The sequence below is a fragment of the Lolium perenne genome, chromosome 6 (genome assembly GCF_019359855.2).
Source record: "Lolium perenne isolate Kyuss_39 chromosome 6, Kyuss_2.0, whole genome shotgun sequence".
Lineage (NCBI taxonomy): Eukaryota > Viridiplantae > Streptophyta > Magnoliopsida > Poales > Poaceae > Lolium > Lolium perenne.
In genome coordinates this window covers 122096205-122108209 of record NC_067249.2, presented here as the reverse complement: position 1 = coordinate 122108209, position 12005 = coordinate 122096205, and the positions used below count along the sequence as shown (strand labels likewise).

General features: G+C 42.0%; 1 protein-coding gene across 3 annotated transcripts; it reads right to left on the bottom strand.

Annotated features, from left to right (window-relative positions):
- Window positions 1-486: 486 nt before the first annotated feature.
- LOC127334667 (uncharacterized) lies at window positions 487-9377 on the bottom strand. Of its 3 annotated transcripts, none has more exons than XR_011747216.1 (21): window positions 9244-9377; window positions 9070-9142; window positions 8894-9016; window positions 8607-8776; window positions 8027-8185; window positions 7624-7770; window positions 7393-7456; window positions 6595-6899; window positions 5822-5950; window positions 5591-5704; window positions 5418-5504; window positions 4694-4816; window positions 4487-4580; window positions 4281-4415; window positions 4046-4180; window positions 2916-3064; window positions 2704-2835; window positions 1490-1813; window positions 1102-1243; window positions 827-1016; window positions 487-731 (listed from the first exon to the last, which is right to left on the bottom strand). XR_011747216.1 is itself a non-coding variant. In XM_051361186.2 (20 exons), exons 1-19 carry the CDS (start codon window positions 9325-9327, stop codon window positions 1109-1111), a joined length of 2682 nt encoding a protein of 893 aa, XP_051217146.1. In that variant the 5' UTR covers window positions 9328-9377; the 3' UTR covers window positions 487-1016; window positions 1102-1108. The 3 variants fall into 3 exon arrangements, 1 of the variants encoding a protein (XP_051217146.1); XR_007872338.2 differs by having other exon boundaries at window positions 847-1016; XM_051361186.2 differs by having other exon boundaries at window positions 487-1016.
- Window positions 9378-12005: the final 2628 nt, after the last annotated feature.

The window sequence follows — 12005 nt, the reverse complement described above, 5'->3', positions numbered from 1 at the left end:
GGCATACTTTATTTATGTTTAAATAAATTAGTCTTTACCAGAATACCTTTGCTGCCACTACTATTCACTGAGTAGGCGAAATGGTTGAATGTATATGTATAAAATCGAAATATGTTCTATTACTTTGCTTCATAAATGTTTGCTATTCTATTTAATATTTCTTTCGTTTGTATCAAATAAATGTTATTTAGTTTGCTTAATAACAACAAAGATGTTGGGTGGGTCTAAGGGGTCAGAAGAGGAGAGGCGGAAGGAACCGTCGAATGGGGGCAGAGGGTGTAGCCAAAGGAGAGCGAAGGGGTCGTTGAGGACATTTTCTCCAGTGCATGCCGCCGGATGCTGTTGGAGCTCATTCAACCTGTCTGACCTCCCTTATGGTTTAAATTCAGGCTTGATTCTGCCATTTGCGCGATAGCGCAACGGGTCATCTAGTTTTTATAATGCAATGAAGAGTCCACCGCGCATATATGAAGTGCTCACGAGTGGTTTGGCTCAATCAGCTTGGGTGGCAATTCGCACACTGGATGCTTGAACAGTTTAAGGATACATCTAATAAACTAACGACTTATATTCTTCGAATTAACTTACTCCAAACTGCCAAAAAAAATAGCTCAAAAAAGATTCTAGCAAAAGAAAATCTAAAGAGCAACTTGAACTGTACTTTGCTGGAAGTCTTTGACTGGTAGTTTTCAGGGCACAAGAAACGTGAACCGAGCATCTTTTCTAACCACCTGCAGTAAGTACTGGTACGGTCATGACAGATCTACTGATTTGATCTGATAGGCGTGAAACATGATTATATATGATACCCAGCAGCATTTCTTGCCTTTGTCTGGAAGCACCAACCTTCAGTACACTGTTAGTAACAGCTACGCCTGACATACATGGTGCACACCTCTGCAATGCGACGCAACTTGGAAAATGGCGCACATCCGCAGACCACCTTCTCCATCGGGCACTCTCTCCTTTTTCCTTCCATTATCATATTTCCATATGAAGTCATCAGATGGATGTCCCTGTCAGAGATAGATGAGGGTTTCATTTGGCAAAAGAAGAAAATTGAAAGTGGCATCATTAGTGAATCATGATGAAGTTACTCACATTTACATTAGGTGGTGCTTGAAAGCCCTTCCAGCTCACTTCTATCCCAACAGTTCAACTGCAATGCTTTGGTCTTGAGTTGCTCAAAATAAAATTTTAATGTCTGTTTTTCTCCATATGTTACATCGGGCACATTAGAATCCTGCAGCAAGAATTCACAAAATGAAATAATTGTAAGAACAAGTCTGTCTGAAGTCTGAACTACATTCAGGAATTATCTCTGAAGTCTGAACTACATTCAGGAATTATAATGCAAGCCAGTCTATCCAAGCTACATTATGTTTTCACTCTCCTCAAATCGACACATTATGAAAAATGTTTTATTTGAAGGCGCTCAAAGTTACTCTGTGACTAGCAAAGAAAGGGATTTTGTCTCATCACCGCTCACCATCTGATGCCTTATATGATGCATGATGCCTTTAATAACCGTTTTGCTCAGAGAAAGATTTCGATGGAGCCTCTGATCATTGCATAAGAAGATCAGTATGGTTGTGACAATACAAGCTCGTTCTGAAAGCTCCCTTGGATAATCTAAATTGGAGACAGATGAAAATATACGATCGTTTCCTGATGCAAAAGATTTAAGCATCTCCAATGTGCAGCAGAGAAGCTTGTCATTCTGCTCAAACATGATTCTGCAGGGCTTTATAAAGTATTGAAATAATCTTGTCTTGTCAGACTGAAAGCCCACTTCAATTGTTTTTGACAAATCCTGCAGATGCATGATAACAGGGGTAACATCAATTCTCAACCACAACCAGAAGTAGAGTAATAAGAGAACAATGGAATTGATCAAGAAATGATGGACAGAAGGAGAAGCAAGTAAATGATTACGTCGCATGCTAATCAAATAATAACAGCTATTATCTACTCTTAGCATCAACCAGGTGAACCGATAAAGTTGATGAATTGTCCAAAGGTGTTCACTGGAAATTCAACTTCTTTCTAGAAAATTGTATACATAATGCCAATATATCAACTTTGTTTCTGATTTCTTTTCTCAAATATTATGACAATGAGCCTGTATGCAAGAAAAGTTCCTTAAGTGATTGTAAACTGGCAACTACCCTCTAAACGAGACCAACCCAGGCACTAGCACCCGTTGGCATTTTTTTATAGAAGAAAACTCCGTGAGCCCCGGGTTAAACTCAAGACTCAAACCCGGGTGGCCGGGATGTGCTCCCGCACACCTAACCAACAGAGCGATGCTCTGTTCTCTAAACTGGCAACTACCCATAGCTCAGTTTAACTGATAGCGTCAGTGATATATTGCATTCAATAAACCATATTTGGGGATTTGCCAGGTAATGCAAGGATTGGTAATTATAACTGGTCCCTTATTATTCTATACCTGCACTACCACCAGAAACACGGGACACCTATTAATGAGGTCCCGCGTTCTATTGAAAAAGGGTACTCCGTCTGAATCCTATGATACAGTGGTATTCTAAACACCAAGTGCTCAATCTAAAAGCCATTCTGAAATTCTTAACATGTAATGCAATACATCTGTTACGATCCGCTGAATAAGCCGCAGAAAAATAATAGGTGCAACAATCATCCAACTATGAGTATCAAAGCTTTTGAATAAGGAGTACACACCCGAGCAGTATCGACCAAGTAGCCAGCTATAAGCTTAATGACATCTTCATCCATGAGCTTATTAGTTGCTGCATCGAGTGTAACAATAATCCTGAACAGACCATTAATGTTATGTGGTGATGGTTTTCGTGCCTGTAGTAAAGCAAACTAGCATGAGTGCAATTGGGTTGTTATGAGAAAAATATAAAAGAAAAGCAGTTATGAAATCTCACAATCTCATTAAATAAATTATTCCATATCAATTCAAGGACCAGGGAGCCATCACCCATTTCAGATAATGAGGTCAAAATTAAGTGATTCAAGGCCTTGAAAGTATTCCAATTTGAGATCTTTCGGGCATCCTCCTGAGTACAGGACATATCTAGGTCAACAAATTCCAAGGCAAGTGTCAGACAAAGCAAAAAAAAAAAACCTCTGCTCAAGTCATTCAATAAGCCATATTTGGGGATTTGCCAGGTAATGCAAGGATTGGTAATTATAAATTTATAACTGATTCCTTATTATTCTATCCCTGCACTACCACCAGAAACAGGGTCTATCGTCCCGGGAAAAAATGGCCTATCAATGAGGTCCCGCGTTCTATAGAAAAATGGCACTCCGCTGAATCCTATGATACAGTGGTCTATCAACACCAAGTGCTCAATCTAAAAACCATTCTGAATTTCACCCCATTCCCCTCTCTTCTTTCACTGCATGCCACATCCCCAAGCCTGCCAAATCCTCCCCTACTGGCTGCTTCCTCCTTCAAACTCCTTGTCGGTCTCTCTTCCTCTGCCACCTACACCTCTCACAGCAAGGTGGTGGCAGAGTAGCACACAATCCGTCTGAGGCATCGGTGGCAGCATGCAAGTGGGTCCGGAGAGTGTGGAGGGGCTCGAGCGAAGACAGTGCAGATATTAATCTTCTCATGACACGCATGCAACGAGAAAACAACCACCAGCAGCAACGAAGACAATTGTGCAATGGCACCATCTCAAAAATAATGTTGCATTTTGTTTGAGGATGTTACAGTTGTGCCACCATCTCAAAATTCAAAAATAATGTTGCATTTTGTTTGAGGATGTTACACTTTTCTAGGTCGCATTCTATCATGAGGTTGACAAAAATATGTGTTGTATTTTTTCATGAAGCTGTAAATTTTCAAGAATCAATGTGATACCAAAATTATGTTTAATGGTATATCTTTTTGCTATGGTTGCAGCTTTCGACAAGTTATTCCATTTTGTATATGAAGCCTTATCCCCATCACTTCCTATTGTACCAGTCACTACGTAAAACACAAAGTTTCAGCTAACATAGCAAACTTAATAAGAGCCAACTCTTATTAACTTCAAGTACTCACCACGATTAACATCGAATTGTGCCATTAGCAATGACAAGAAACTTAGTTGCTCTGTTATCTGTAAATTCCCAACCTTGTATGTTGACTGTAGAACTTCAACAATTCTAAATAATATGAGGGGCTCCAGTTTATCACCTGCATTACATAAATTAGAATATCCACAAACTTCAACAGGGAAGAGTATAACTGTACAGTTGTTAAAAAAATGCAGTATTGTTGAAGCATAAAAACTTACTTAAACAGCAACAAACCAAAGGCTCGATTATGTGAGGGAGCAGATTGGAGAAGTAATAAAGGCATGCAATGGCAAGTTCTTGGCAGTCATGTGGAAGGTAAATAAAAGGACCAAGCTCTACCATTCCAGATGAAGCTGTCAGCAAAAATGATATTAGTTCAAGATAAAAACAGACGATAAGATCTCTTGAGTAGTGGAGTACTTACATTTAGTACCAAATAACTGTGCAATGGGTCGCAGGTTTCCACACTCCAAAGTGGGGAAATACTGTCCAATTCTTAGAAGAAGCTCCAAAACAACCTATGAACATTCATATCATCATAAATTACATAATTTCCTGAGAAGGTCAGTCACAGACAATAGTGAAGAATGGTTTAACAGCTCTGTACTGCATAAATAAACTTGCAACAGACCTTTGTAACTGTTGGAGCTTTATCAACTGATTGTAGTAATATTCCAGGTAGCTCATTTATCCAAGTGCTACGATATTCCGATATGCCTGAATCATGTTCAGTATAAGCTATTCCTGATTTCTCCTATACACAAGAAAACCAATGAAAGATATTAGAAAGCAAATTATACATCAGTACTCCCTTTGTAAAGAACAGAATAGTTAATCTTTATACGGTGATGTTGTTTTCAGCTGAACATATAGAATGAATAAGTGCGGGGAAGTATTCAGATTTCAGGACCAAATCAATAAAAAAAATCCGTACAAAGAAATTGGAAGCATATCTACAGAATGACTTAGCAATCTTCATTTTTTTAAAATAATCAACTCTCAATATGATTGACTAGTATTAGGAGGGAAATAATGACTTACAATTTTGCAAATGATCAAACCTCACATGATTGAGTGGTGTTAGAAGGGAACTGAGAAGTTTGCTGTGACACGTGACTTTTGCATCACTTTTTTTATTGATCATCTGTCTGAATTTTCGTTTGTTGTTTCTCTACTCAGTAATTGAGTTTGAACTTGAGATTCCATGTTTTATAGAGTACCTTACCTTATTTTAATACAAGCATCAATCTGATAATCCAGATTATGTGCATGTTGTACGAGCTATTTGGTTGGGTAATTAAACATGCCAATATATGCAGAAGGAATTTGAGTTCAGATCCAACAAAGGCACCTACAGGAAGCAACATTTCTCCCACTGCATCCAAGTATGGCAAGATTAGCTTGCAATCCACATTGGAGTCTCTAAATGCATCTGTAAATGCCTGCAGTTGAATATACTCTTTTATTTTGATAAAGTTATAAAATAACAACCATATTTGACAGGCCAGTATAAGGAAATCAGTCATGCCTCCAACAAATATCCTTTTGAGTCATCTGCGGCATTGGATATAAGACCAGGTATGCAAGTTATAAGTGGACCCAAATATGTTTCCATGAGATCCTTGTTACGAAGTACTTTTGCCTGATTAAAAAAACACCAATCACAGTTGCAAATCCATGAAATGGCACAGAAGAAATATCATAAGCTGTCGAAGATTTATCTGCAAGAAAGGGCAACAATAATGAAACCACCGACAACCTTTGCAAATAAAGAAGATACAAACTGGCATAACTCCTCAGCTGAAAACATTGCATCATCCACTGATGTGCGCAAACACAAAAATATTTCAGCAATTTTCAGATTGAAGATGAAAAATCTGTCATCTCCCTGCAATGAGAAAGACAAATTCATAAGAACTAAGATCCCACCAAAATGTTTGTTATAGCCAAAACATTCTGAAGAAAGCATGATTAATAGTCTGAAGCGGATAAAGTCTACAAGAAATATGTTAACCTAAGACTTCCAAAATATTTGAACATCACAATACACAAGTAAATCTCAAATAAAAACCATATCATTACCAACACCTTACAGCACCAAGTGTTCTGATATAAATTAATATAAAAACAAGAATAAATCGCAAATGGGAGCATCAACTTTTTACTATTATTTTAGAACAAAGGAAACACATACGAATTAGAAAAGATTGACTCCCATAAAAATATCTGTGTGACTGGAGGGTGTTCGGAACAAAGGAATGACCCATAGGGAGCCCATACATTTTAGGAGGAAACGCATCTCAACTACTGGTGCTTTACTGTCTGAAATCCAAACAAACTACTTCGAAGTTGTCCTGTTTTTCATATACTGTAGAAATCAGGTGAAGACGACACTCAAAGAGAGACATGAGGAATCCTAAAGGATTATTTTCCCTCCTTGTCAACTTATGTTGGTTCTATTCACCCATTCCAAACCCAGAAACCCTACGATGTTTTTCTCTATTGATTGATCAGAGCAGGGAAAAACTGTACCTTTTCATGAAACAAGCGTTTCACTCCCCACAGTTTCTTTAGATATACCAACACAGAGCTATTCAACCAGTCAGGCCCAAACAGAGTTTTGGTTCTCCCAAATTCCATCTGAGGTTTCTTCGCCTCGCGAACAAAAGTTCTACATATTAGATCCAGGCAATGAAGAGCTGACAATAATGCTTCACTTGAGGGAGCATCATTTGCTGGCTTTGCACATATTTCTGAAGCTGAAACCTCTATAGAATTGACAAGAATTTGGATGAGGTTTTGAAGCTTCGTTAGTACATTGGATGTCGCAAATGTACCTGCATTGCATAAGCGAATGAAACACTAATAAAAAGGCTCAACGAACAGAAGATCGTAACTGAAAAATTGCTAGAGGGGATGTAACAGCTGTGTTATGCTATCACCCAAAATTTTATCATTTTTTTGAATATTGTTCTAACTTGGTGTTGCGATTTCAACTAGACCACCCAAATAAATTGTACGCCACTTAACTATCCTAACTAAATACTTCTGAGTTTGTTTATCAGAACGAAACAGAAAGTGCCACTGTTTGTTTATTTTGCAACCAGATTGCAGATCCTATGGAAACGGAAAACAAAGCTAAAATGTGCTAAATATCTAGGGAGTTTGGTGCTCCAGAAAGCTTGGTGGTTGAGCTTCTCTGATTATACTAGTATACTACAACCAAATTCACATTCAGTGTTTTTGGTTCCTTAAAGGTGGAATGCACAAATGCACAAATTGCTAGCATATAAGTACCCAACAGAAGAAGATAGTATTTAGAAGACTTACTACTCCCGGAGTTATCTTCATCAAGAGTGGGTTTCCAAAGTTCTTTCGTAGAAAGGTTATGAACCTGTAGATCACGAGAAAAGATTATGTTTATTACAATAGAAGTGTTCCGTGGATCTGCACATTTCAGAATAATTGCACTTGCGATCTCATCAAGTTCTTGATTAAAGCTCCATCTGTGTCAGGAAGGAAAAAAATCGAAGCAAAAAAGAAGAAATTCAGCTTGCTAACCGGCCGATTTGATGCATCATCATTTTCCGTGGCACGGGCAACCAAGGAAAGGCAGTGCCCAAGCCCAGCAAGGACACTGTTAAGTTTACTCTTATCCTGCAGATGGATCCTGTCATTGCTCAGTACAGCAACAAAGTTGTTGAAAGCCTGCCAGAAGCAACAGTGCAAAAGAAATTATTACTTGACAACAAATATGGTCAATCACAATTCGTACACCAAGCAGGAATGGAAACCAGTTTGAACCAAACATTCCTTAGTCCACAACTCCATATAATATAGCCACTGTAGAACTAAAACCACAAAGCAAGTCCCCAAAACTACATTTGTAACAAACTAAACTTGCTTACCACACAGGCAAGCATTCAACTTTCAACACACCTATACATGACTGAATTCCACTGACCTGTTCAGCATATCTGGGAAAGGAAGATGGGAAATTAAGAACCACTAGCTCCAGAAACCTGAAAGCCATTAACTGGATATCCATAGAAAGGTGTGTTATTCCATTCAAAACATTTGCCATCAACAGAGATAGAGTACTCCGCGTAGATATTACATTGTCCTGTAATAGTCAATAGAGAGAAATATGACTTCTCGATCCAAGATCATAGAAACTATAGGAGTAGATTTAGAAAACTGGAGCAGGTCAGAAGAATAAGATTTTGAAAATATCACAACACATCGCAGGTCCATGAAACAAAGTAGAAAATTTTGGCTTTCAAAAATGAAGCGAAGGTTGATGCTTCAGTGTTTGGAGCATCTTAATGAATTACCACCGATCGTCAAGGTGTTAAGAAAAGATGCATTCAAAAAGCAGGCAGCATATTATACTCATAAAGGGTACATTGTGACATGAGCAATACTAGGTTTGCAGCCTGTGCATCTATTTGAAGAGGGTGTGACGCAAAAGGTTAAACCTGGCATCTTAATTGTTCAGTTAAACAACTTCCGCAGCATTTGGTGAGAGGATGGGGAGGGGGTACCTCTTTCAAAGATGGGAATATCAGAGACTGCAGTATTATGTACAACGATTCACGAACCACCTTGTCGGAGTCGCAGATCCGTTCCTGCAGCTTCTCAATCATAGCAACCTTGTGCAGTTTAAGCTCTGCCGGGTGCTTGGTGACAAGATCCTTTATTCCATTCAATGCAGCTTCAACAACAAAATACAGCACAGTTCTCATGAGCTGCCTAGAATGAATAATTGAGATGGATTGCTGTGCAACTCAGTGCATTTCTTGTCACACTGCGTCGTGCAGAGCTAGCTCACCTCGCCGCACTTTGGGATTGTAGTGCACCGTCTGCTGCAGGAGCTCCCGCAGCGTGAGCCCGCGCTTGTTCACTGACATGCCCGCCCTCTCCGACGCCATGCTCTGCTCCGGCAGCACGATCACTGCAAGCAGACAACAGAACCAAGTAGGGACCAAGCAGACAAGCTCGCCTCACTTTTGGACTTAATCTCAGTGTTGGTAGTGTTCTTGGGTGGCGGAAGCTTCCGCCCTAACTTGTGTTTGTACTTCTGCGAACCACCAACATCTTAACCCGTTAGCGTCGGAAGTGGCTCCGAGCGGAGAGTGAGGGTTGTGGGGCGCTCCAGGAGATGGCAGGGGTGGTGGTTACCTTGAAGTCGACGCCGCCGCGCTGCTTCGGCTTGGCCTTGGGCTTCTTCGACGCCTCCGCGGCGCCGCCCTTAGGTCGCCCCATGACGCGAGGGCGTTTCACGCGCTCGGTCGGATTGCTCGGGGCCGGAGGCGGCTGGGCGGCGTCGGCGGTGGCAGAGGGAGCTCCTTCTATTTTTTGAGGGAAGGCACAGAGTTCGCTCGACGCGGTTCCTATGGGCGCGTTTGGTAGCTGGATGGACTTGGCTCGTATTGGCCCAACAAATTTCGGTTTGTTTGGTTGCTTGCATGCTACCGCTTTCATCCCTGGGATAGGTTCTAGAGGAACGCACGGAATAGCAGTTTCTCCGGGACCAGGCCCGTTGCGGCCAGAAAGCTGTACGTATGAGGAAGGGAGGCGGAAACGCCACGTCCTTTCGGGAACACGCGCCATAATTAGCCTCACCGCTCCTCTCTCCTTCCTCTCACTCGTGGCTGCACTCTCACTTCCCCCAAACTGTCACATCACCCGGCGGTTCCCCTCCCACCGACCAATCCACCGGACCGCCGCACGGAGGAGCACCGGTACCGGAGGAAGAGACGTCGGCGAGCAGCAGCGCGACATCGGCCGCAATCTGCTCCGTTGTCTGCATCGGCATCTTGAGTTCGCCCGCGACCTCGAGCTCGTCCTCGGCCGGAACAATGGCGGCAATGACCTCTTCTTCTCACCTTCGTACTCGTTCTGGCAGAACATGCCATTCTCGTGCATTTACAACGACATGCACATTAGATATGCTAGGATTTCCATTAGGATAGGGTTCGGATTGATGTTTGCAAGGTGTTCCTCGCTATTGGTTGTTGTTCTTGTCCAGTTCTTGCTGTTCACGGTCTGGATTTGCTTAGATCTATTATTCTAATCTCCAATCGCGGTAGATCATTCATAGACCGGGCTTTGGATTGGTGAAACTGGCAGATTGTACTGTGCATGCATGAGGGGAAGTTTTTTTGTGTTCGGGTTTAGCATGTTGTGATTGTTGTGCGAAAGATTAAGCTGAGTCGCGCTAGTTTGTTCAAATGCAAGAGGGGTGGGAGGACTTGAAGAACGAAGTTGCTATGCTCAAGAATATGCAGAGAACACAAGCACAAGTGGCGAGGGCTAAGAAACAGAAATGGGAGCAGGAAAAACAGGTTTTGGAGGCTGAGAAGAGAAAGCTAGAGTATGACATATACGATCTGCTTCAAGTGAACTTTGCAATCAAGGATAAGCTCAAGAGGATCAGCGCTACTTGTGACGAGTGATGAATGTGTTCTAGATGTACCGTTGGAGAATTCGTAATGTGGTCCAAGTAGAATTTGTAATGCACCCTAACTACCACTCGTAATGTACTCAATTTGAACTGCTACTTGTGTTGTTTCTTGATTGAACTAGGCCAATGATTATAACCTGGGATCATAGTATGAGGAGATGATTGATCAGAACCTATGGCATGACTTAACATGACCATGCCATTGGTTTTGGTCAAACATCTCCTCCATATGTCCTCATTGTATGAGGCCTCTGATATCCTGCTTTACATGTTTCTGCTTCTTCAGTTCTGCATTGGCCAATGATTCAACTATGGCAGAACGGAAGGTATGGTGCTGCCCTCAAACTTAGTCATGCGTGCCATATTACTTGCACATAGACTTAGTTTGCGGATAGTCCCTTTGCCTGCTGTGTGATCCTAAATATGAGGCCTCGTTTTGGTTTGTCTACTGCATTGGCCAATGATTCAACAAAGGCACAATGGAAGGCAAGGTGTTGCCTTCAAACTTAGTCGTGTGTGCCATATTCGTTGCACACTAGACTTAGTTTGGGGACAGTCCCTCTGCCTGCCATGTGACCAAATGTATGAGGCCTCATTTGCGTTGGTCAATGATTCAACAAAGGCGCAATGGAAGGCTAGGTGGTGGCCTCAAACTTAGTCATGTGTGCCACAGTCGTTGCACGCTACACTTAGTGATAAGGGCTAAGCCCAAGGGTGTGCCCGATCTTCACGGATTTGGGTGGAATTCGTGGAGGAGGTGGAGAACGCAATGAACACGAAGAACGCGGAGGGGAATCGTGGGATACAAACACACACACGCACACAAATCGGTTTGTCCTCGTTGGCCCGAACCACCAACTCGATAGAAGTTGCAGGAACAGACCTTTCGGTAGAAGTCCCGCAAAAAGATCGACGAATCGAAATCCTATAGATCTAGAAGGGTGAAAAGACCAAAATCGATAGAAGTGCAAGCAAAAGACCCAAGGGTAGAAGTGCAAGCAAAAGACCAAGATTGGTAGAAGTCACCAAAGAGATACAATAGGATTCGATCGGAGCCCGGGTGGGTACAAGATCTAAGATCTAGGTAGGGGTTCCCACAAGGGTCAAGAGCAAAGCTCAGGTTTAATTTCATATCAAGTCTAATCTCAGATCTGAGCCAACAAGGCTATTTACAGTTGGTGGGGCGAAGGGGTAAGTTACATGTTGAACCGGCCAGTTTTAGTGCTGAAACGCGTGCAGGCGGAAGTTCCAGCCTCAGGGGGCGGAAGTTCCGGTCGGGCGGAAGTTTCGGTCGTCTTGGGCGGAAGTTCCGGCAGGATTCCCTTCAGACAACATCTTGACGGCATCTGGGCGGAAGTTCCGGTCCTGTGGGCCGGAAGTTCCGGCCAACTTCCGGCCTAGTTCCAGAAACGGCCAATTTCCTTGCAGTATGTTCCCGGGATGTTTTGGCGTGTTTCCGGAACAAGGGCGAAACTTG

What these genes read in the sequence shown, in the direction of transcription:
- LOC127334667 (XM_051361186.2), bottom strand. Translation starts at nt 9,327, where the DNA reads ATGGGGCGACCTAAGGGCGGCGCCGCGGAGGCGTCGAAGAAGCCCAAG. An exon ending in AACGCTTGTTTCATGAAAAG is followed by an intron (nt 5,951 to 6,594) that starts GTACAGTTTTTC and finishes TTCTCATTGCAG; the next exon opens with GGAGATGACAGATTTTTCAT. An exon ending in ATCATATAAGGCATCAGATG is followed by an intron (nt 1,244 to 1,489) that starts GTGAGCGGTGAT and finishes TTCTTGCTGCAG; the next exon opens with GATTCTAATGTGCCCGATGT.